This window comes from Anomalospiza imberbis, chromosome Z, assembly GCF_031753505.1.
Source record: "Anomalospiza imberbis isolate Cuckoo-Finch-1a 21T00152 chromosome Z, ASM3175350v1, whole genome shotgun sequence".
Lineage (NCBI taxonomy): Eukaryota > Metazoa > Chordata > Aves > Passeriformes > Viduidae > Anomalospiza > Anomalospiza imberbis.
In genome coordinates this window covers 45,703,003-45,728,157 of record NC_089721.1, presented here as the reverse complement: position 1 = coordinate 45,728,157, position 25,155 = coordinate 45,703,003, and the positions used below count along the sequence as shown (strand labels likewise).

Below are 25,155 nucleotides of genomic sequence, written 5' to 3'. Positions count from 1 at the left end.
TATGTGTTGTCACCCTGCTCTACTCTGGCAGCAATTACTTCTGCTTAATAACAGGTTTCTTACTTCTTAAATATGTTGTCATAGGGGTGTTCTGATTGGCTCAACCATGGCCAGTGAGAGGCCTGTCTTGGAGCTATCTGGCATTGGTTCTGCCGGACAGAACTTCTGGCAACTGGGGTAAACTTCTGTCAACTTCTCACAGAAGCCACCCCGGTAGTTCTACCACTACCAAAACCTGGCTATACATATTCAATTTAAAAAAACAGTAAAATAAAAAAAAATTGCTTCAATGTTTGCCATTTTTTCATAATACTATTTTCTTGTAAATAAATACTTTTTTTTCTTTTTTTTCCAAGTTTGCTACTTGACAAGTACATGCAATAGGTACAAGTAACATCTTTCCAATTATTCATTGGAATTTTAGAATGGAATGTTTTTAATTTTAAAATTTGGATCTATTTTTAAAATTTTGGATCTATTTTGGTCTATTTTTAAATACTACATTTGTGTTGTAGGAAGAAAATAAAAGACAGAACATCATATTGTAAACTTAATACTGCTACCCGACTTTCAATAAGGAAACAAAGTTTCACAGACTGTATTTTCAGAGTGAAATATTTCTCTACATGTGAAACATCACAGAAGTCTATCAAATAGTATTGTCTAAGCTCTGAGATTTTAAATAAATTCAGTTGTGTGCAAATATACTGAGATTTTAATTTCTTGTAAAAACATGCATAGACATACTACTGTCTAAATGCTTAAGTTGTATGTAAAATGTTTTTCAGAACTTTAACTGAGTTCAGTACTTGAATACAGGAGAGTTATTATGCAAATTAATTGAATTTTCAAAATTACATACGTAATTCTGTGTAGTATTTCCAAAAGTGAGAAAGTAGTTATATGCCTTTTTGTAAGGTAAAAAGGAAATGAAAGAGCAAATTCTTCATAAGTTGTATATCTATGTAAATCTATAATCTGGAATATGGCACTTTTGCAGAGTTTACTGTCATTTATGTCAAATTTACAGCCACAATGCTTGCATTATTTAAATAGCTGCTTCAATGCAGTAAGTTCTGCGTGAAAATCAGGGATTTAATAATTGTGCCTGACAGAGCAAGGCCCATTGCAGTATTGTTTTTATGATATATTTTATTGTATTTATTGCACATTTCAGGAAGCATGCTTGTGGTAAGTGTTATTAAAGTGATCCATTGTACATACAAAGTAATATATAAGCATTTATTTAAAGCTGAAATTTAATAGTAGATCTTATAATGATATACAAATCATCACTCACTTACAGGTACCAGAATTTGAAACTTATATTTTTGTTGAGCTGTATGCTGTAAGCACAGGAGCTGCTTTGAACAACAGTGCCAGATTTGCTTTTGTAACTGTCCTGGAAAGTGATGCTCCTGGTAGTTTAGTGTATTTTGCTGTGGGATCTCGATTTGCTGTAGCTTATAAGAAGACAACTTTAATCAGTCTGCAAGTTCTCAGAGATTCTAGTACATCAGTAACCACAATGGTTACCTACAGTATGCAGGTAAGACTTATTATGATTTAATTTATTTTTATATCTTTTTCTGACCTTTAGGAAATCAGACTTACAGCTCTTCAGGGAGCTAGTCAGGGAGTTACCCTGGGAGACTGCCCTCAAGGACAAGGGAGTGGAACAGAGCTGACAAATCTTTAAGAAAGTCTTCCATAGAACACAGGAGCTAGCAATCCCCAGGATCAAGAAATCAGGCAATGAGGGCAGGAGACTGGCATTGTTGAGTCAGAACCTGCTGGTCAAACTAAAGAGAAAGAGACAAATGCACAAGCAGTTGAAGCAAGGACAGGTGAGCGGGGAAGAGAATAGAGATGGAATGTGAACGTGTAAGGAAGGCCAAGGTGAAGTGGGAAGTGAACCTGGCAAGGGATACAAAAAATTACAGGAGGACTTGTTAACCAGAAAGGTATGGTCAAGGAAGGTGTTTTCCCCTGATAAAAAATGCTGGGAAACTGGTAGCAGCAGATTAACAGATGGTTGCTGGACTCAACACCTTTTTTGCCAGTCTTCACTGGCAAGCTTTTTTCCTACACCTTTGAAGTGAGTGGAGAGCAGGATGGGGCATGGGGGAGCAAGTCCCTTCCACTGTTTGGGAAAATCAGGTTTGTGACCATGTGAGGAAACTGAATGTACACAGCTCTATGGGACCTAAAGAGATGCATACCTTTGGATGGTTGATGGTTGGTTGATATTTGTTGCCAGTCTCCCTTGTTACTTGAAAAGTCTTGACAATCAGGTGAAATCCCTGGTGACTGGAAAAGGGGTATTACTGTACCCATCTTTATAAAGGGAAGTGTGGAAAGGAAGACTCTGGGAACTATAGACCTGTTGGCCTCCCCTTTGAGCCTGGGAAGATCCTGGAACAGATCCTCCCAGGAGTTCTGCTAAGGCATGTGGAGGACAAGTAGGAGCTTGGAGAGAGCCAGCACAGCTTCACCAAGAGCAAGTCCTGCATGACCAACCTAGCGGGCTTCTATGATGGGGTGACTACATCAGAGTACAAGGGAAGGGCTGCAGATGTCATTTATCTGGACTTCTGTAAAGTCTTTGACACATCACTCAAAAGATCCTTCTCTCTAAATTGGAGAGAGATGGATTTTATGTTGAATTTGAATGGACTGCTATTTGATGGATAACAAAGCAGTTGGATGGTCACATCCAGAGGACCACAGTCAATGGCTAAGAGCATCAGACACAAGTGGTGTCCTTCAGGGATCTGTATTGGGACCAGTGTTATTTACTGTCTTCATTAATGGTGTAGATGAAGGGATCGGGTGCACTCTTAGCAAATTTGCAGAAGACACCAAGCTGATGGATGCAGTTGACACTCCTGAAGGATGGGATGCCATCCAGAGGCACCAGGACATGCTCAAGAAGTGGCCCTTGGGAATTTCATGAGGTTTAACAGGACCAAGTGCAAAGTGCTGCACCTGGGTCAAAGCAACCTCCAGTACAGGCAGGGGGGTGGACAGATTGAGAGCTGCCCTGCCCCGAAGGACATGGGGGTGCTGCTGAGGGGCTGGACATGAGCTAGCCATGGACACTTGCAGCTCAGAAAGCCAAATGCTTCCTGGGCTGCATCCAAAGCCCTGTGGGCAGCTTTGGAGGGAGGGGGTTCAGACCCTCTGCCCCGCTCTGGTGAGACCCCGCCTACAGAGCTGCCTCCAGCTCTGAGATCCTCAGCACAGGAAGGACATGGACCTGTTGGAGCAAGACCAGAGGAGGACACTCGGTTGACCAGAGGGATGGAGCACCTCTGCTCTGAGGAAATGCTGAGAGAATTGGGATTGTTCAGCCAGGAGAAGAGGCTTTGGGCTGACCAGATCAGCTTTGGGCTGACCCAATTGCAGCTTTCCAGTACCTAAAGGAAGCCTGTCTGAAAGATGGAGAGGGACTTTTGGCAAGGGCATGTAGTAACAAGAGGGAATGGCTTAAAACTGAAAGACGGTAGATTTCAATTAAATATCAGGAAGAAATTCTCTACTGTGAGGTTGTTGAGGCACTGGCAAGAGAAGTTGTGGATGCCACATCCCTGTAGGTGTTCAAGGTCAGATTCAGTGGAGCTCTGAGCAACTTAGTCTGGTGAAAGTTGTCCCTGTCCCCTGCAGGGGCTTTGAAACTAGATGATCTTTAAGATCCTTTTCAATCCCAACCATTTTTAAGATAATGGATTTTATGATTCATTTTATAATTGTGTCAGGGTCAAACCATGACAAATTGAAATTAATTAAATAATAATAAATAATTGATCATTTTTTAAAGTAAATATGACTGTGATTAGCATTTTTTTCAGGAAGCAGTCAAACATTTGGTCAGCCAACTTCTTTGGTTTTCCATTATTAAAAGAACTTTTTCTTATTGCATTGTCGTGAATATTTTTTTAGCAGTATCTTTCAGTGGCCTCGAAGATTATGGTCAGCCAGGCATCTAGTGTATTTCTTTCTTTGTTCTAAGGCTCTTGTGAACCTTCAATTTTTGAGGCTTTTTCATCTGAAATTAAATTTTTATCCTGATGGATATGTATGCAACTTCCAGACAGCAGGACCATTGCTCTGTTAGGGAACAAATTTATTAGTACCAGAACATACATAGGAAAACAGAGAAAAATTTAATCAAATTTTATTCAATGGTCTTGGGAGTACTAAACAAAAAAACGTTCTTCTTATTGAAAATAGCACGTGCTAAAGTAAATTTTATCATCCCCATTAATTTTTTTTTGTTGGATTATGCCCTTTATGTAAAAAAAATCCCATAATCCAAAAAGCTTTGAGATGTTTCTATCTGTAGCACAAGACTCTACTAGCTGTTGACACTTCTTTCTCTTAAATGCATACCTCACTCATTATTATTGCAGCTGAAGAAGTTTCTACTTTAGCAGGTCTGCAAAAACATGATTCCTGCCACTTCCTTAGTGTCTGTGAGTCCAGCATCAAGCTGTAAGAGATAATCTTTCAAGTTTACCATCATCAATAGTAGTTAGCCTGATCTACTTTGAATATTTATGATTTTATGCCTAAAAGCAGTGTTTTGGGGGTGAGTTATTATATACTTACACTTTATAACAAAAAGTCTGCATTCTATTGTTATATTGAATGCATATCTTTTTTAACCACATAGGTTTACATTGTATTTCCATGCATTTATTATATAGTAATTGGTCAGTGTTTTAATTAGATTGTGTGGTAAAAATTTTTCACACTTATTCAACCTAAGAATTCACTATAATTTAGCTGTTAAATGGAAAAGAAATTGCTATTGTCCAGTGCATATTTAAGCTAAAATATAGTGGGCAATCTCTTATCCATTTGTAATTTATATAACCAACCTTCTTTGGACATTTTTAGGTTTTGAGGGTGCATGGCCAAATACTAAAGTATTGGTATTATTAGTACCTTTAAAATAAGAGGCCACAGCAGACAGGAAGACAATAACTGGAAACTGATGTTTATCTCAACTTACAAAGATTTCATAGACATTCTTGTCACTAGTGCTTTTATTTCTGCTTATTTCCATTTCCAAGTTCTCGGTGGGAAGGGATAAACAAAAGGAAACTTCCCCCTGGAATTTCCACAGGTGATGTGATCATGTCTAGGGCAACTTTAAACAGTTACAGGCTGCATTGACTTACCAGGTTTCCATTGTACTCAGAAAATGTCTGATTCATTCCATAAATAATCTCTACTAATAAAAGCTAAATATTTTCAAAAGGGGTCTAGTATTTTACAAATAACAATCCTCATTTTATTCAGTAGGAGACCTTTACTCAGGAGTCAGTATACAAGCTGTTCTTATTAAATTAATATATACTTTTGAAAGAATATACAGCTGAATAATAGCTCAGAAAGTTAGTTTCTTCTTAAGGAAAGTTTATTGTATTTTCAGATAAAATGTCAAGACTGTAGCAAGTGACAAAAAGAACAAGACTTTGAAGAATGAAACAGTAACTGCAAACCTCATGGAAAGTAAAAACAGTGTTGTTTCACAAGGAAATGAGGCCATGTAGTATTCATCTATCCGCCTTGCACATGTATTCTATAGCATTTGCTTTGCCTTTGTATTAAATGGATTATTCATCTTTTAAATATGCATTCTGGGACTGAAAATACCATGAATTTGTATTAATTTGGACAAGGATTTCCAAAACTTTTGCTTTGTTTTTATTTAGTTTTCTATGTATTTGTAATGCTTTTTCTACCCTAAAGTGAGGGACTTAGTGCTGCAGTCATAGTCTTACATCAACTGTTCTGGAATTCACACATGTGCTAACATTTCTGTAGTATTTATTCACACAGAATTTTTTTGTGGTTTTTGTTCTGGAAAAGAAAGAGTGAGACCCTCTTTACTAATGACAATATATAATTCTTCTCCTAAGTTTGATTGACTACTAATTCAGGGAGATAATTACTTTAAATGTAATTTTTTCATCATTCATAGCTACATTTGAAAGAAGACTTCTTTTTTACACATTTTGTTTTTACCCACTTAAAGTGTGTTCTACAGCAGGTGGTTTTGAACAATTACGTCTATCACATTACCTAAAATTCTTTTGGTTTTTTTAAAGGAACTACAAAAACCTGAACCTATTGGACGGACCTTCATATCTCCAGCTGTGGCAGGACAAGACTTTGCCAGATCTGAAGGTTTATTGACTTTTGAACATGGACAGAGAAGTGCATTCCTGGATGTGACCCTGACTCCAAAGACAGGATCTTTAAACCCATTTCCTAAATGTTTCCAGGTTGTACTTTCTAATCCCACAGGTGGTGCCAGGGTAGATGATATATATGGTGTATCTAACATCACCATTGTCTCAGATTTGGACTCCTTGCCAGTTTGGGGACTGATTGATCAACTTCATCAGCCTCTTGATGACACCATTTTACACAGAATCCTTCATAATCTGAATGTCATAGTGGCTACAGAAACTACAGAAGAGCAACTTACCGCTGTGGTGCATATAATAGATAAGGTAAACGCTTCCTGTTGATTCTTAAATAACCAATTAATTCCAATTAATTGACATTAATTGGAGTATAATAACACAACAAGGCACATATATGTTGCATCCCAGGTTTGGGTTCACGTTATGGGTTTTTCCTTTGTTAGTTTTCCAGTTCTCTGTACCCTCGTGCATCCCCCGAGTTTTCCCCTACTCCTGTGGTTTCCGTGCCCGTGTCCCCATTCTCGCGGTCCCACTCACCCCAAAGTCTCGTGTCCGCCCCTGCCGTGTTCCCATTGGTCGCTGTAGTACACGTCATCACCGCGATGTCTGTACCCATTGGGCGGGAGGGCTCCCCGTCCGCCCTGTCCCTTCCCTATATCACCCCACTCCTCGGCATGCTCGAGGCCATTTGCGTCCGTGCGAAGCTGGGAGCGGCTGCAGCTTTTCCACTGCAGCTCTCGCAGCCAATAAAGCATCCAGCCACCATGCAGACGGATTTGGACAAATTCCCTGCCTCTTTGTTTCTTCCCTCGCGCCGACGGCAAAGCGCAGCCAACAGCCCACCCCGGAGCGCAACAGCAAAAGCGCCCGGAAACTGCGGCGAGCCCCGGCCCCAACGAAAAGCTGAGACGCCCAAGCTGGGCATTCGGGAGCTGATCGGGGCAGACAAAGTACAGAGCAGCCGCGCAGATATATATATATATATATATATATATATATATATATTTATATATTTATATATTTATATATATATATATATATACATATATATATATATGTATATATGTATAAACAAGGCAGATCACAGAAGCACAGACTGCACAAGTGAAAACTGTGAAGTCCCACAATTAAGGAAGGAGTTTGTGTGCCACTAGTTAGGAGATGGCAATAAATCAGAAATCAAATAGGTTGAAATGAGCAACCAGTATTAATTTTGCATACATACCTGTAGCTCTAGATTTTCTACTGTGCAATTCTCCTTCTGGTGCTGTAGTTTCATAGAGCTTGTTATGTTGTCTTGACTCTTGGGTCACACCTTTGTTGTTTTTAGGCCTGGCACAACCTCTGCTTTAAGCAGACTGCAGTCAAGAAACAAGCAAATCCTATCTGGGCCCGCTGGAGTCTACTGTAGCCTCAACCAAACATCAGTCTTTTTTCCTCCAGTAGCTTAGGGACTTGGGTTCTCAGGGTAGCTGAGTGCTTAAGCATTGCTCTAATTTCTATGAAAATTATAGATTAGTTTTATGGTATTCTGTCTCTTCTGGACTCTTGGAATAATGCATAGAAGATGGAAATTTTCTAGATATCTAGATACAAAGCATTATAACAATATCTGTTCATTTTTGATTGTTGCCACACAAAACAGAGAAAATAATTCAAAAATTTCTCAGGACTCAACAATCTTTGGTTTGTGAAAGAATGAAAAATGCCACATCCTTTCTTTAATAATCAAATCTCCTAGTAAGCATATCTTTATGTAGTTTTGACAGACTGTGTCTTATGCCTTGGAAACAGTGATCAGGAGTTGGGAAAAATATTCTGAACTTTCAGAATGAATATTGGAATCACAGCAAAGATATCACTAAACCATTGAACATGAGGAAATGTTACAAGCAGATTCCTTTGTGTAAAATGTTTGATTTCTTCTTCTCTCATTAGGTTACGGGTGTAGGTGAAAAGCTGTTACTCACTGATAAAAGTAGAAGTCTTTTCTATGAGATACTCTGTGCTCTGGCTAGCCCAAAACGCAAGGACACAGAAGGATATAGCCTTTTTGCTGAGGTGACTGAGAAGTTTGCTTTTTCTCTGTTGACTGGGCTAAAGTGCGGATCACCAGGAGAAAGGTTAGTAAGCTAGAATTCATAATATGTTTTGTGAATACATGGCAATTTACTAATATAGAAAGTCTAAATTACATTTTCAGAAAAGGAACTTCTCTCCTATCTAGTATTATACCCATATGTGAATGTGTTGTTACAGTGTCATGATCTTACAAAGCACTGTGTCATATTGCCGATATATATAGTGCTTTGTAAGACTGGGTGTAACACATAATTATTACTTTGGAATGGGGTAGATGTGGTAATATGAGTCAGGAGATCTGGTATGTGTTGACCCATATTTAGCTCAAATATTGCCTGGAAAAGTATTCATTATTCTTGCTAAGAAAATAATATGTGATTGTATGATGCAGAGCTATGTTCTAAGCCTTAGATGAAAGTTAGCAACCCAGAATTTCTACTGGCATTTTGTAATTTGTATGTTCTTGGTTTTGCTCACTTGAACATCGTTTTAAAATATTTAAAGCTACATGTAGTTTCAAATTGCTAATTTTATCTCCAAGAGCATAATACCCTCATCAAGCTAATGGGCAGGGGAAATAGGTGACTGAGAAAGAGATTATTCTTTTTTATGAGGCAGATGGTTTCAAACACTTTGATTCTCCCATTGAGGATCTACTAAACAGCTGGTGGTGGGATGTGTGTTCAGTGTTTAGAACTTAAAAGTTAAAATTCTTTCTTCCAAGTGTTTTGCATCATCAGTTGGGCAAAAAAAACATAAAGCAACATCATCCATTTTATGCCTCCCCTGTTTTCTTGACTCAATTTTACATCAAGTGGTAAAGATGAGTGTTTTGATAACCTAATCACTATGTACAGGTTTTAGTTGAAGGTCATAAGGAGCAAATCCCAGAGAGGAAATGTAGATGCTGAAATATGCAAAAAAATTCAGCCCTTTTTATTTTTCCCCACAGAAACTGAAACAGTGTGCCAAATAAATATCACAAGCCTAAAGATGATTAATTAATAAAGTACTAACAAATCACAAATATCTTTCAGAGTCGTTATGTGTTGAATAGTGAAGCTTATTCCTGCTTATCAGCCCTATTGCTTTTCCATTTCCACAGAGGCAAAAATATCCTTGACAGCTGCCCATATATTGCAATAATGGCTCACAGCTGGTTTCCTCAGCAAATCAATGGACATAGATTTAATGGAAAAGATGGAGATTCTATTCAAGTACCTGAAAATCTACTAGAGGTCTCTGTAGTATTAACATCTCCCCAAGAAGAGAACTGTGAGTCCATACAGTTCACAGAATACAGCAGTCAGCAGTGGTTCCTCACTAGAGATAAAGAACTTGCCCTGAAGAACAAGGTTAGAAAATAATGCATTTCTTTCCCCCAAAGAATTAGTTTTAATCTAGATATTGCTCAAAACATAATAACTGTTTTATAGTTGACTCTGATTAAAATAAGCACTGATTAAAATGAGCACTGTGTTGAATCTTAATATTAAATATAGCTTTACGTTGTACATATTGTTTCAGGTTTTTTCAATGAGCTTGAAGGGTCAGAGTTCACAACCTTTGAAAGATAACAGTGAAGTAATTTATCGTATTTACGCTGAAGGAAGTCGGATTGTTCCACAGAAGTCTCTATGTCTCCTCTGGAATCAAGCTGCTGAAAGGTTATTTTATTATTGTGTTTAGTTTTCCATTTTCTACCATGAATCCATGTATTTGTGTGAATTGTGATAATGCCAATTAAAAAATTTGCAAATATATAGTTGATCCATTTCATGTCTTTTTTCCTTAATTTTTCTGTCCATTTTACCAGTACATAAAACTTTCCTTATAATAAAATGAGTAGTTATTAGCCCAGATATTTCTCAGACTTCTGCCCTTTTTTCATCAAAACACTGTTTAGATTGTATAATGATGCATTGCGTGACAGTGACAGGCCATAAATCCCAGAATTGCATCAATGAACATATTAATGACTTGGAGATAATTATGTTTTGTATCCCACTGAAGTCTAGTTGATTTAGATTCAATTTTATTAGACCAACTGGATGATATCACCCCATGGTTGATACAAACAATTTGTCTTCAGGAGGAGATGCACCACAATCTACCTGTATGCTCTCCTTTTATCTATGCACAATTTCCAGTAGAAATGACTTAGGATATCACCTGTGGTATGCCTTATCCTTTTTCCAAACCACTTCAGCAATACTGAAAAAAAAACCCAATAAAAACCAAAACCAAAAAAACACTTGAATTTAGTTTCAAACCAAAAAAGAACAGTATAAAATGTTCTCCGTAAGAGGATAAGGTGTTGAGCAAATAAAGTAACAATCTATTTGAAAAGTCAAACAGATCTAGAAATCTAGCAGAAATTTTAAAAACATGGCCACAAAAATTCTCTAGTAAAAAAAGTTAATTTCAATACATTCACAAAATTAAAAAAAGAACATTAAAAAACTATAAACAATATTTTAATCTCATGTAAATGTGCTATTCTGAGCACTGCACATGAAAGATTACAGAAAACACCTCTGCAATAGTTTAAGGAAATTGGTATTCCAGGAATAGAACAAAAAATTTTAAACCTGCTTACCATGTGAATTATGCAAGTCCATTTCCAACTTTGTAAAACTGTTGTTTTGCAGCTGGCTGTCCGATAGCGGGTTCTGCAAAGTGGTTGATGACACATCAGATTATGTGGAATGCTCCTGTTCTCATATGTCCATTTATTCAGTTTATGCCCAAACAGATAACTTGTCTTCATACAATGAGGCTTTTTTTTCTTCTGGATTCATCTGTATTTCAGGTCAGTTCATTTAAGAGAGTTTTCTCATTAATAACAACTGATGACCAGTAAAACTTGACTATTAACAGTTTTGGTAACTGATGACAATCTTTTTATTTAGTGGAATATTGAATGAATGTTAACTAACTTCATGTTATTAAAGGTGCCATCTTGTCTGGTATTTGCACACTGACAAATTTTGCCACTGGAAAAAATGTCAAGCATAGAAATATCACAGAATCAGCTAGGTTGGAAAAGATTTTTGAGGTCATCGAGTTTAATGTATGACCTAACACCACCTTGCCAAATAGATGATGGCACTGGGTGCCACATCCAGTCTTTTCTTAAATACATCCAAGGGTGGTGATTCAACCACCTCTCTGGGCAGCCCACTCCCATCCCTGCTGGCTCATATTTTGGCACATAGGGGCAGCCTGCTCCTGTGCCTTCAAGATTTTTTTCTTGAAGTATGTCCACTTTCCTGGATCCCTTTGCTTTTGAGGGCTTTCCCAAGGTACTCTCCAAAACAGCATCCTGAATTCCACACTCTGGAAGTCTAATGTAGAAGTTTTATTGAACTTTCAGTATCTTTGTTTCACTGAATATTTAGAACTCTATTATTTCATGGTCATTGTTCCCTAGATGGCCTCTGACCACCACATGTCCCACCAGTTCCTCTCTGTTTGCAAACAGCAGGTCTAGCAGAGCCCCACCCCTCGCAGGCTTGCTCACCAGCTGTGACAAGAAGCTCTCCTCTACACACTCCGAGAACCCCTAGACTGCCTCTTTTCCACTGTGTGGAGCTTCCAGCAGATGCCTAGCAGGTTAAATCTCCTATGAGAACAACGGCCAGTGATCTTGAAACGTCCTCCAGCTGCTTATATAATAATCCATCCATCTCTTCATCCTGGTTGGGTGGTCTGTAGGGCAGTCCCACCAGGATGTCAGCCTTGTTGGCCTTTCCCTGATTCTTACCCATGGCACTTGATCTTATCGTCATTAATCTCCAGTTCCATGGTGTACAGAGCCTCCCTCCACCTCTTCTCCCTCCCCTGTCTCTTGTGAAGAGCTTGTAGCCATCCATTGCAGTGCTCCAGTCCTGCAAGTTATCCCACCACATTTCTGTGATGGTGGCTATGTCATCTCTTTCCTGCTGTACCATGGCTTCCAGCTCCTTGTTTGTTACCCCACTGTGTGCATCAGTGTACATGCACTTCAGCTGTGCTGCTGATTTCACCCCTGATTCTGGCTTACCACCCTTGGGCTCATCTCTAGAGTGCCTGGTTTCATCCCCTTCCCCCTTCAAACCTAGTTTAAAGTCTCAATCAGCCCTGCCAACTCATCAGCTAGAATCCTTTTGCCCTTGTTGGACAGATGGAGCCCATCTGTCTCAAGCAGGCCTGGCGCTGTAAAAATTGTCCATGGTAGAAAAACCAAAATTCTCTGCTGGCACCAGCCCTTAAGCCATTCCGTGATAATGTGGGTTTTCCTATTCCTTTTATCATTCATCCCTGCTCCTGAAGGAACTGAGCAGAACCACACCTGTGCTCCTGGCCCACCAACCAATCAATCCAGAGCCCTTATGTCCTTTGAAATGACCTTGTACCCTTCTTGTCAGCCTCATCACTGCCAACCTGGACATGCAGCAGTGGGTAATAATCAGAGGGCTGAATTAGTTCAGGGAGTCTCCTGCTGATATCCCATACCTGGGCCCCAGGAAGGCAGCAGATTTCACTGTGGCATGGGTCTGGGTGACATACAGGGCCCTCAGTTCCCCTCAGAAGGGAGTCACTTACTACAGCTACCCTTCTTTTATTCTTAATTTCCTGAGGTTGCGGTCCATCTGGCAGACAAAGTGCACCTGGGAGACTCTCCAGACAGATTTTTTTGTTTACCATCATCTGCCTGAGCCTGTGGACCCAGGGCCTCATACCTATTCTGTAGGGGCATCTGGGAAAGTGATGAGGGTTGGGGGGAATTTTGCTACCTGAGTAGGTACCCATTTCTATTCCCCCTGTCTGCTAGGTCTCCTCCTTCTGCCTTATGGCAGAAGAGGGACAGGGCTCCTCTGAGTCCTGCCAAGCTTCTCTCAGGGCTGCAAGGCTGTAACTCCACCAGCCTATTTCTCTTTTGCTCTCCCTAATATGCCTTAGCATTTCCACCTCTTGCTTAAGCCCTGCTACCAGACAGAGCAGATCATTCAGCAGCTCACACCACACACAGGTGCTTTTTGCACTGTCCTCTGGTACTGCCCCCAGGCTCAGACACTCCCTGCAGCCAGGGATCTGGACAGCCGGGTCCTTCCTGGGGGTTCTGTTTGGACTTAGCACACTTTTGCTGGCAGCAGCAACAGGCTTTTGACCATTTGTAAACCATTGCTGGATCTAGTCAAGTTGGTGGAAAAAAAATCAACCAAAACAATTTTACACTCAGAAATGATAACTCAGGAGAGATAGATTCCATTACACTCTGCTGCCTTATTGCTGCCCAAGATCTTGGGAAAAAACCATAAGAGTTACCCTATAAGTAACATGACTCTTCATTAGCAGCTTCAACAACATAAATGACAAAATGTGAGGCAGAAAGCAGAGGATCCAAGTTCAGAACTCGGCTTCTGAAGGAGCCTTTCAGATTGCAGCTGGTTTACTATTATGTTGCAGCAATCACAAATTAAAGTACATTTTCTTAGAACCACAGAAATATTTAGGTTGGAAATGAACTCTTGCATTTATAGGCACTAAGAGTAATGGGTTTATTATGAAAAATGCTAAATGGAATTCTCTACTAACTTTAGCCCTATTAAATGGGAGTCTGGGTGTGCTTCTTGTGAGGTTTATGACTTCTATATTAGATCACTATGTGAGTAACAAAAATTGTGTAAGCAGCTAAATCACTTATTTATCCTTTCCAAGCAAACTGCCCTAACAGATTAAGTCTAGGCTCCTTAATGTTTTTTTAAATGTCAGCCAAAGAAAATTAAGACAAAGAAAGAGGAAAAACCTCTCAGTTTTTTACCTGTTCCACACAAATTGATGGTTACATTTGACAATAAAAAAGGAGATTTTAGCACATATAAATAAGCAGATTTTAAAATACAATTACTGGATTACAGAGAAAAAACAAGTAATGTTGTAAAATACAAAATGCTATAGAAACTGAAGAAAAAAAATACACAAAATCTTAGAAAACATTTTGCTGAATTGGAATCAATAAAGATGCTGATCATTGTTCAGAACTAGCCACAGTATATGTCATAAAAATGTATTTTAAAAATATAAGTAATTTAGCTTGGTTAAGGGTTTACTTTGAACTTGAGGCAAATGCTTTCCAATGACTTTCAGTTTTTTGGCTGGTTGAAGATGTTTACTTGTGTGATGATACAGATAACTAGATTTAAATGAATATTTTAAGTAACAAATTGCTTTATTTTTAAGAGTGATGAGGATATTTTTCATATATATTGACATTTCCATCTGGGTGTAAAGAATATTAAAAAAAAAAAAAAAAAAGAGAGAGACCATGTAGATTGTTGTATAAATATCACTAAGTAATTTTGAAATACTTAGAAGTAACACTTTTCACAATAATTCATTTCACTCATCTCTTACAAATACTGGTAGCTGAACAAATAGTCAATCTTAAGACCAACATAAAAGGTCTGCCTTAATTACCCAAATTCCTGCCCTGACTGAGGTGTGAAAGTACACAATTAACTCCAGTGAATTCTGAGATTTAGCAGCGTTTTTCTTGCTGTCTTAACTTCCCTATAGTCCTTTTCCCAGGAACTACTTCCTGGTAGTTCAGAGGCCTTTGTTGTGTTCATGTTTACAATTAATAAGTGAAACGAAAAGTGGTGTCATTCCTCCTGACTACTGCTATAACAAATTTCTATGCTCAACACAGATGAAACGGGAGACTGGCATTTAGAAGGTTATAGCTATCTGCTAAAATAGCACTACCCAGCAGAATAATTTTTTATGTAACTGTTTCTAAAAACATTTCTTGGAAGCACTAATATGAACACTGAACTGTTACCTTTGCTTTGTATATAACTATTATTATAATCACCCATATCACTCAGAACAGGACACCAAAAAACACTTTTCAAAAATTGCTTGTTTACTTTATGAAATTATTTTAGTTCCCAAGCCCATGGGAACATTAAATACGTGTTAGTACTTGAAATAAACTTACGAGTAATCCCAGTGTGAACCAAAATGATCATACTCTCCTTCTAAGGTTTGTTTGGTTGGTTTTTTTTGGTTATCTGCATGTTCAAGAAACATCTGCTGGATAAAATAGAAGAGTTTATTAGCCTAAACTTAAATATGCCTTTTTTTTTTTTTTTTTACTTTTTTCATTATCATTTCTGTGTAGGTTTCACTTTGGCTATCATCTCCCACCTTTTCTGCACCAGGTGTGCCATGTTTGCAGCTAAACTTCTCACTCATATGATGGCTGCTTGTTTGGGTACTCAGGTAAGAAAAAAGGCTGAAATCTCAAAATGTAAAGTAAATGTTTGCCTTCCCTTTCTTCACTTTCATGGCCATGTCTAAACAGACCTTCTTCAGTGTAAACATTTTTGGAAAATGTAAAGTTTCAACCTACGACATTTAAAATTAATCCAATGTTCATATCCTATATTGGGAATTCAAGTGAAATGACACACTGTCTGAGAATATCTAATGAGAACTGATGGATGATATAGCAATGTGAGAATACAGTCCCATGTGTGGAATGCTGTGCTCAATTCTAACTTTTGAAGGATTTTGAAAGTTATCTTCTGTTTGGTCCCACAGGCTTTTCCACCTGTGACCTGTTTTTTTTTTTTTTAAATACACTACATATTAACTTTTATATGTAATTCTGATCTCTGTAGAATAATTACTGAAAACAGTTCCATGTGGTGTGTTAATGTAATAATTTTAATTACAGAGGTACATTTTGTATGGTTATAAATAATTTTGTCATTCATCCTCAATCCTTGAAATAATCACCCTCCTGATTCCCTTTTGTCAAGCAATGATTTTTAAAGTTTAAAACAAAATTTTTGAAAAAGGAATTTAGCAGGGTAGCTGCTTAGCCAATGAGCTAGTTCAGAGAGTAAGTAAAGACAATTTGGTAGCAGCTGTCAGATAAAGTGGTTTTAAGTCAAGAGTGAAAAGAGAGTGTTTGACAAGGGAGAACTGAACTAATATACTAGCTGTTCTGAACAGCTGAAAGAAAATCTTTATACTCTTACCTGTCTTGGCCTGTTGTGAACTAGCCTGATTAGTTAGCCAGAATTTAACAGAAAACTATGTAGATGATGTATGTACCACTGTACCCACATACATGCATTTGGTTACTATACATATGATAAGAAATGCACAGTGTAATGGAAAATTTCATGGTTTGCTAACTAATGACTCTGTATGAGAGAAGCTGTTTAAGACAGTTTTAACTGAGAATTTGCTACATGAAAATCAGTGCTTCATAGTTTAAATACAAGGAAAATTTTAGTATTTTCCATTTTTCTCTACTAATCTTTAGGTACTACTAGACACTGGATTTGTAGCTATTAGCTCTCAGGCCACTCTAGAGAATGAAAGAAGCTGGTGTTTCCCTGTGTTTATATTTTTATGAGAAAAAAAACCCCAAAACTGAAACAACAAACTCCCCCTCCCCCCCAAAAAAAAAACGCAACTGGGAAGCTTTTTGTGGTAGCTCCAATATTTTATACATACATAAATAATTCATTTTTGTCTAATATCTGCACTGGGTGTTTATTAGGTTTGTGGTTTCGGGGCTCTTTTTAAATTGCTACCAGTTCACTAGTTACTGGTGTCTGTAGATGGCAGTCAAATCTTTTCAGCACATTGCTCAGAAACTTGCTGTTCCAAGGCTGTGCCTGCTTTGTAGTTGCTGACAAATGTTCAGTTCTTCGTCAGTGATGGGGAATTATGATTTGTAAAAATCAACCTTCATTTCTTTCTTGGTATGTCCAGGGCTGCCAACGTTAATGAAGCACTTGTAAAGTATTCAAGAGTATATATTTCACCATGTGTTTGATGGAGCTTACTGGAAAAACATAAAAGCCTAGATATTTATAAAACATTTTTTATTCCTTTCAAGCATAACTTCATGTAACAATACCCTAAATGCATGAAGGAAAAAATTTCTGGGCTGAGATTTTCAGTTTTGGAGTAAATCTATGTGAATTTTTGAGTATTCAAAAAAATTTAAGTAGTATGAGAACATACTTCACAATACTGTCATATTAGTCAATAAATTTTTTCTTTTCAGAGCTATAAACCTAGATATCAATCTTAATAGGAACTATTGTTATGGCTACCGTGCTTTGCCTGAGAATTCACTGGCAGAATGCATGAATAAGCACTTTGTACATGGCTTGTTTGTGTATACTCAGCTTGATGTATCTTGTCCACATTAAATTTCAGGGGCCATTTCCAAAGTACATGCTGAGTATTGCAAATGACATTAATATATTCTAAATTCTCTGTTTAGACTTTTTGTGAGCTGCTTTGCCTATATGCAATAGCCACTTCTCTGGAATGTTTGAACATTCATAGTCTGCTTACAGCAATTGCTGTGTACAAATGGCCTTCTATTCTTATGGCCAGCAAAACAAAATTCAAGTCCAGTCAAATAGAAATGTGTCATCCTATTTTTGTCAAACCAAAAATCAGCATTTTCTAATTTATCCTGTCCTCAAGCTCCTTGTACACTACTATGATGCACTTAGCATCATCACCCATCACTGCAATAACTACCAAACTGCCAGGCCAATTTGATCCTAGTACTGACTTTGATGGAAATGCATGATGAAGTATTATATTACTCTGTTTAAATATTTGAAAATTGCATTATTCAACCTGAGCAGAAATACAAACATACATGTCAATTATGTTTTTCAAGAAGCAATAGTGCATACCATCTTCTTTTTTAAAAATCTTTGAGCATTTATTTAGAAATTATAAACTGCATTCTTGGTAGAATTTTTGCTTTATTATTTGGACTCTTTCAGATTTGGACAATTCTGCCAGAAGATGAATTTTACAGATGTGATAAAATCTCAAAGGGATGATGAAGGAGCATGATATGAATGAATGAATGAATGAATGAATGAATGAATGAGTGATCACAGAGCCTATAGCTTCTGCCATGCTATAAAAGTGAAACCTTTACAGAAACAGTGAAATGGTGCTTTTGCTATACTGTTTTAATCTTAACTCCTCTCTTCCAAAATAAGGAAATTCTTAGTTTCCCCTACACATAATGAAAGCCCAAAATAAATTGGCATACATACCTGGATAGGAGGAGCTTGCAAAGCGTGTTTCAAAATGTGGTGTCTAAAGTGATTCTCTATACTATTCACCACAGAGACAGCTTGTGACGGTGAGTGACTGAGTGCCTGCTCCTCTTCTGGCAGTAGAAAAAAGTTTTGATTTTAATTCAGTCTTCCCTTATGGTAAGCCTGAGCCTTTTAGTCAGTTCCTGGGAAATCCTAGTTAAAGGACTGTTTCTGAAGAAGTCGGAAAGTACAGAGTTTCACTAAACTCCATATGAAATATGAAACTTCTATGGCATAGGGAACAACAAATATTTTTATGTTTTAGTTTAAAGTTGGAGCCCAGTTTCCTAGAGTGAGGGAATTTTTCTTTGAGGAAAACTAGGCCTGAAATTTCCTTGCTCTTGATTTCCTTGCTGTAACCTGACAGCAGCAAATAATGCTAATGAGATACCAACAGTGCTTACTCATAAGATTTGAGAGGACACAGAGGAAACAGAGAAGGACTGTATACAGTGATCCAGAATTGGTGCCCATTTTAGAAATTTGGCTCAATGCTAATGTGTTTTTTCCTGTTACTTTGTGATGTGAAATATTTCCCTAAGAATTATGAGTGGCATGTAGTCTTCTTCCACCATTGTTGTCAGTGTTCCTGTCTTTGGGATAATAAAATCTAAGATTTCTCATTGGTAAAAGGAAAGATGCTACATAAGTCACTAAGAATGGAAAGTGGAAAAGATTTTCACATCTGTTGGAGTATGGGAAAGCACAGCTATCTGAGTCAGTTGTTGGGTATGTCAGAAGAGGAAGGTGTGTCAGTTTAAATGTTCATGTGGGTAAGCTGCTTTCACCAGTTCCCTGCATAACATTTGAATCACAGTAAATACATTTTATTTAATTTATAACAGTCATGCTGTACCAGGGGATACAATGTATGTTCCCCAGTCCTACTGCAAATATGGTCCCCTGTAATACAGCAGTGACTCCTGGTATCTTGCCTATTTTCTTTGTTACTGTTGCAAAAATTGGGACCTAACTCTTTTCTCCAGGCACTATTTTCTTAGGTTTCAGACTGACTTATTTAATTATTTACTAGCTGATTTCAGTAATTCCTACCAAGTCAGAGCACAGTTCATGCAGCTTCTTTCAGAAGCAGTTTCAATCTAATAGGAAGTAGAAATATTTGGGAATTGAATTTAAATAAAAAATAATTTCTGAGTGGACTAATATAAATTGAATGCTTTTATAGCAAAACAATACATTTTATGATCAATGAGGATTTGTGGGCCCATCTCTATTACTATAAGTTTCTATTTTTGAGTCTGCAATATCCAGTAAGAATCCATCAAAGTTGGAGCTAATCAGAGATTTTTAGTAGAACAGATTGTAATCTATATCAAGATTTCAATGACTTTATAAGTTGTAGACACTGATCATATATATATGCACACATTTTAAAGATGATGGATGGATGGATAGATAGATAGATAGATAGATAGATAGATAGATAGATAGATGGATAGATAGATATCAGGTGTCCTTAGGTGTTAGATAAGGTGTATGAGGTCCTTCAGAATCTGAAAGTCAAGAAATCCTTACCTGGAGAAGTGGGCTACCCAATCATTAGAATATATATTATGCACAATTAAACAGCGAGGAAGGACTGCTACCATAAAACAACAACAGATCACCCGGATTTCTGGTTAGGAGCAGACTACTCACTGAACTCCTTATTGCAGAATATTTCCCTTTTCTCCAGCAGAGGGAGTCAATTTGCATGTGAGTTCCATCAAGTTGCCACGGCTCCAAGAGATTTGATATGATGATGCCATCTGCAGATACTTAGAGCTAAAGCTCAGACAAAAGTAAAAGGATCTGGAAATGCTTGAAGAGTTTATCTTTATGATCTCTGTCTAGGGAGTGAAGAGATGTAGAAGCAGCTGAAAAACCTATATCCCATGAAGAGAGGGTAGAAGTTGTGGCCAAGTAAATGAGTATAAGAAAAAAATAGGAAATATTCAATTTAAATTTTTTGTTATTTGTTTTCATCTGCCAACAGAGGTTTTTGATCTTTTGCTGATAATCTAGCACTATGGAAGTACCCATATATTTTTACTCTTGCTACTTGTAGGGATTTTACTTCTACTACCTTTGTTCATTTTTCTCATGTTGAGCCCCATGTAGTATTATGCACAAGCTGTTAGGTTTTTTTATAGATTATCTCCTAGGGTTTGCCAGAACTCAAATATATGAGCAATGCTATAACATATGTTGGAATGCTGCTACATTATCTCACATCTCCTGTCCTCACTACAAACAGTCAAATGTTCCATTTATCACATTAAAGTATAAGAATATGAGATTTGTATCAGCTAATGCCTTCCAGCTCTTTTTTATTATTCTCTACTTTTTCCCAACATCATAAGCAGCTGGGGACCACACACACAGCATAACAGATAGAAACATTCCCAGTTTGCCAATTCACTGCTGTCTTACTGTGAAGCAGGTTATACTGCTGCCTCTCTCTATTTCATGCTTCATTGTAATTTTTCAACTCTCTCTCACAGTTTATGCCTCCTTTCTTCATCAGCCTTTGTTCTGTCCTCTCATGTGTGCCATTCTGCTTTAATAAAAAAGTAGTTATCTATTACTTCTCCTAATTAGCAAATCTCCTGTTGCTCTTTTCCCTGCTGAAGGCTTTCCTCAAACCTGCCTTGATGGAGAGAAGGACAGCAGCAGTTGCTGTTACCCATAAATTCAGTCCATAGCAACAGCTGTGCTGTGTTAATATAAAGTTTCCAAAACATTCTCAATTTAGCTTATCTTTCAGAGCAAAAAATCTGTAGGATTTTATGAGCAATAGCACTTCAATAGTTTTCCTTTACAGCTAATTAAAATTATACTAACCATTGAAACTTTCTGTTCTTTCTCCACTACTGTCACTTTGCTTGCATCCACATGCAATCAAGTTTTAAAGGGGTCTTTTTTCCCATCTTCAACAATTTTCTCATGACCTAATTCATAACATTAAGGCAGCTAATGTTCCATACACAGTAGATTCACAAGTCCTTTTCAAGACTTAATTGGATTATTTGTAGACATGAAACCAGAGCCTCACCTTGCCAGATTCATGTGGCAAGTTTAGTTTTAAGTGTAGTGTGGTTCTGATTGCTTTTGAAAATAACTGAATATTATTTTCATAAATACCAGCTTACTAATGATTGTTGTTAACTGTGATTAAATGCTTTTTAATGATGCTTTATTTAATAATGCTTAATGCTTAAATAATTTTTGATAGCTTAATCAGTAGGCTGTGGTTGAATTTTATATGCTGGTAGATCTGATTTTGTTCCCATGGTCATTTTTCCCTGTTTGTATATAGAAAGTGCCTTTTGAAAATGACATTATAGAGATTTATAAGAATTAAACAAACAGGTTATAACATGACAGACTTTTAAACTTTTTTTTTCTTAAGATATGTCAATCTTTTAAAATATAATTTACTAATACTAATGTAGATCTGATTAGATTCTGAAAAATTACCACGAAAACCTTAAATGCGTGGAATGACAATGAATAATCAGTGAAATTATTAAAAAAGAGTTTGGGGTGTGTATTAGCCAGAGGAAGAAACCAGAAGCAGATATGTTCATATGCCAAAAAAACCCCAAACTGTGTACAGCTATGAAAAAAGGTTTATAAAACCATCATGCTATATTTCCATGTTTCCATTTCAAAAAAATTAAGAAACCAGGAAGTTTTTTGGGCAAAGGTAGATGAATGAATAGAAATCAGCTAAGCACAAAACATGTGGTGCATCATTAGAAATTAACGTCTATAGATGAAACATTTGCTGGGAATAGTAGAATTTTATGTGAGTCTCAGAAACCAGAGATGGGAGAAAGTGCACAGAAGATTATTAACTACATTGTTTTACTTGACAGTTGAAATGAGATAGGAATCTTCCCTTAGTCAATAATTGTGGATCAGCTGGCAAGAAGTAGCTTGGAGAGTGAAGGAATTAAAAGTCTAAAGATTATCTGTCTGTGAGTAAATAAACAGAATTAAGTCAAATGAACACCTAGCATCTCATTTACCCAAGGATACAAAATGTCTGTTCCACTCAAAGGACAAATATTCTGATGAAAATTGCTAGCCCTTTTCCCCTTCCTCCTAGCATTTATCCCTGGGCCTTGCAGTGTCCAGAGATTTGCATTTTATTGTGTCCTGCAGTAGTTTTGGACAGATACTGCTCTTGTCTGTGGTGTGATAGAAAGCTGCATGTTCCAGGCAGTCCAAGCACAGGTCTTCCACTATTGTGTAGAAGCAAGTGGGAAACAAGGGACATACAAATGTTCTCACTGTGTTATACAAGGTTAAGTGGCACCTCTTTACACAGGCTTTTAGGCTTGTGCTCTATTGTATCCAGATTCAAATCTGGAAAATTCAGCCTTGAAAATAAGTTAGTAAATAATTTGTGGTTTTGAGATCAAAATGGAAAAAAATCTCAAACAATAACTGCAATAACTGAAGCTTTTCCTTGGGATAGTTGGCCTTTTATTTCTTTTTGATGTGTTCCCACAGTGAGAAAAATGTTGGAAAGAGAGGAATCAAGTAGGCATACAATATGAATACATCCCATGAAGATGCATCAGTTATCTAAACCTAATATAGGGAATATTTTTTGTCTTCCCACCACCTCTTTCATAGGTTTGCATGACTCAGCACAACATAAATGAGAAATATATAACTGAAAAGTACAGCTACAGACCTGTGTTCTATGTAAAATCATAAATAAAATTGGCTCATAGTTACTGCTATTTGTTACTTCTGAAGTATTTTTACAATATTGCAAACTGTGCTTGAGTATAATCTGTGATCAAGATACAGCAGCATACTTACAGACAAATGGAGACAGTTACATGAACAGTTTCAAAAGGTCTCCATGGGAGATAAAAGCTCTATAACAAAATCTGTCTTCATGTTTAATTGTGCTCTTCAGTTATCAGAGATCCTTTCAGCCACTTACCTTTAAGCAGAATTTCCATCTTAAGGAACTTCTTTTGTGAAAAGGTTAGTTACTAGACTAAAAGAAAGTTACTAGATTGGGTAATGGAGTTAATACATTTCTTTAGCTGTCTAGGTTTTCGTCATTAAATTATCATTTAATTTCTTGAAAAATAACAATGTAGAAATATGTAGAATTTAGAATTTCTTTCAAGAGCATTGGTTTGAATTTCTTTCAAAAAATGCATATATTTGAAAACAAAATTTGAAATTCCTTTTCCTTGACTAATAAAACAAAAGAAAAATTTGTTTTGGTTGGTTTTATATTGGTGCATTTATCTAAGTGGCATAATGGTGTCTAAATTATGACTTCTTTTAAAGAGCTAGAAAATCAGTGCTAAATTTTATTCATTGATAGCAAACTATAGGAAACTACATACAATAAACTAATTAAGTCATATAAGAAAGTTATTACATGTGCTAAAAGCTCATTAGAGATTTTGTCTTTGGGTAGATTTTGTCTTTGCGTTTATAATTGCTGTGAAATTCCATACCATCCTGCTTGACTCCGTTGACCAAATTGCAGTCATTTCCAAGACAAGAAAAGCACAATAGTAATTTCACATGACCACCTGATCTAATCAGAGGTAGACAAATGTGGTTCTTTTCTTACAGAATAGAAGTTAAATGATTAGGCTGCAGTTTCTGTAAAAGCTTGTCTCATTATTTCTGACTTATTTATGTTTAGAAAGTAATATCAACTAAGAATAAGACACTATTCAGTATCTTGTATTGTTGGAAATGATGACAGTGCTAAATAGATTTTCTTTTTTTGTAAAAAGGTCCAACTACTCCGTTATTAATGACATTATTTAAGTACTCATTAAATGTGACATTATTTAATGGGTTCATGTTAGTTTAAAACCTTCATTAAATGATTGCTCTGGGGAGCTTTGTAATCATGTATTTTTCCATCCCTCCAGTGTTATATTTCCTACTGTCACTATAAATTTGGGAACTTTATCATTTGAACAGTGAATGTGGAATCTCGGGTCATTGATGAAGGTGAAAATGATGTAGATTTCGGATGATAGAAGAAACTGGAAACAATTAAGCTTCATCAGTTTTCATTGTCCTCTTTGAAATTATTGTGTGATGTCACGGTGATGGTTATTTGTTTTGTGGTCTTAATATCAGATGGCAGTTTGCTGTCTTGATAAGGGTGTCCCGTTAAATAGTACTAAGTTTCACAAGTGATCAGTGGCAGAATACTATCCCAATGTGAGAAACAGAGTAACCAGGAAATTCTGCACTAATTGTGAATGCATCTTCTACACTTTGTAGAGAGGGAAGCATCAACATACAGTTGGTATTGCTGTTATTTTGGAGAACTGTTACTTTAATATCCTAGAATTGTAGGGGAAAAAATCATTCATATCTAAAACTGTTTTCTGTTGTAATTTTTTGTAGCAAGCATTCTAATTATATCGAAAGTTAAATTGGCAATGAAGATATTACCAAAATATTTCTTCCAAAGCTTAGAAAAATTGTCCTCTGATAATTTTTTGAATTAAGAAGTATTTTTCATCTGACTAAAAGTTTTATGTTTCCAAAGAGAGTTTACAACTACAGTCAGTAGTCATGTTCTGTCACTTTTCCACTTACTGTAAGTTACTTTTCAATTATTCTCATTTATTTAATTTGGCGTGCTTAGGAATAAGTATCTCAAAATGTGAAAATCTAGTTGTAGAATTTCTTTCAGA

At 36.8% G+C, this 25,155-nt stretch overlaps 1 protein-coding gene across 7 annotated transcripts in view; it reads left to right on the top strand.

The window, feature by feature from the left end:
• Positions 1–25,155, top strand: part of ADGRV1 (adhesion G protein-coupled receptor V1) — a 305,664-nt gene that overhangs the window by 145,689 nt on the left and 134,820 nt on the right. For all 7 annotated transcript variants that reach the window (XM_068175720.1, XM_068175721.1, XM_068175718.1 and 4 more), the window contains 7 exons: positions 1,307–1,549; positions 6,120–6,527; positions 8,160–8,344; positions 9,409–9,658; positions 9,831–9,970; positions 10,955–11,115; positions 15,472–15,572. In XM_068175720.1, coding sequence (XP_068031821.1) covers positions 1,307–1,549; positions 6,120–6,527; positions 8,160–8,344; positions 9,409–9,658; positions 9,831–9,970; positions 10,955–11,115; positions 15,472–15,572 — 1,488 coding nt within the window. The remainder of the gene's footprint in view (positions 1–1,306; positions 1,550–6,119; positions 6,528–8,159; positions 8,345–9,408; positions 9,659–9,830; positions 9,971–10,954; positions 11,116–15,471; positions 15,573–25,155) is intronic.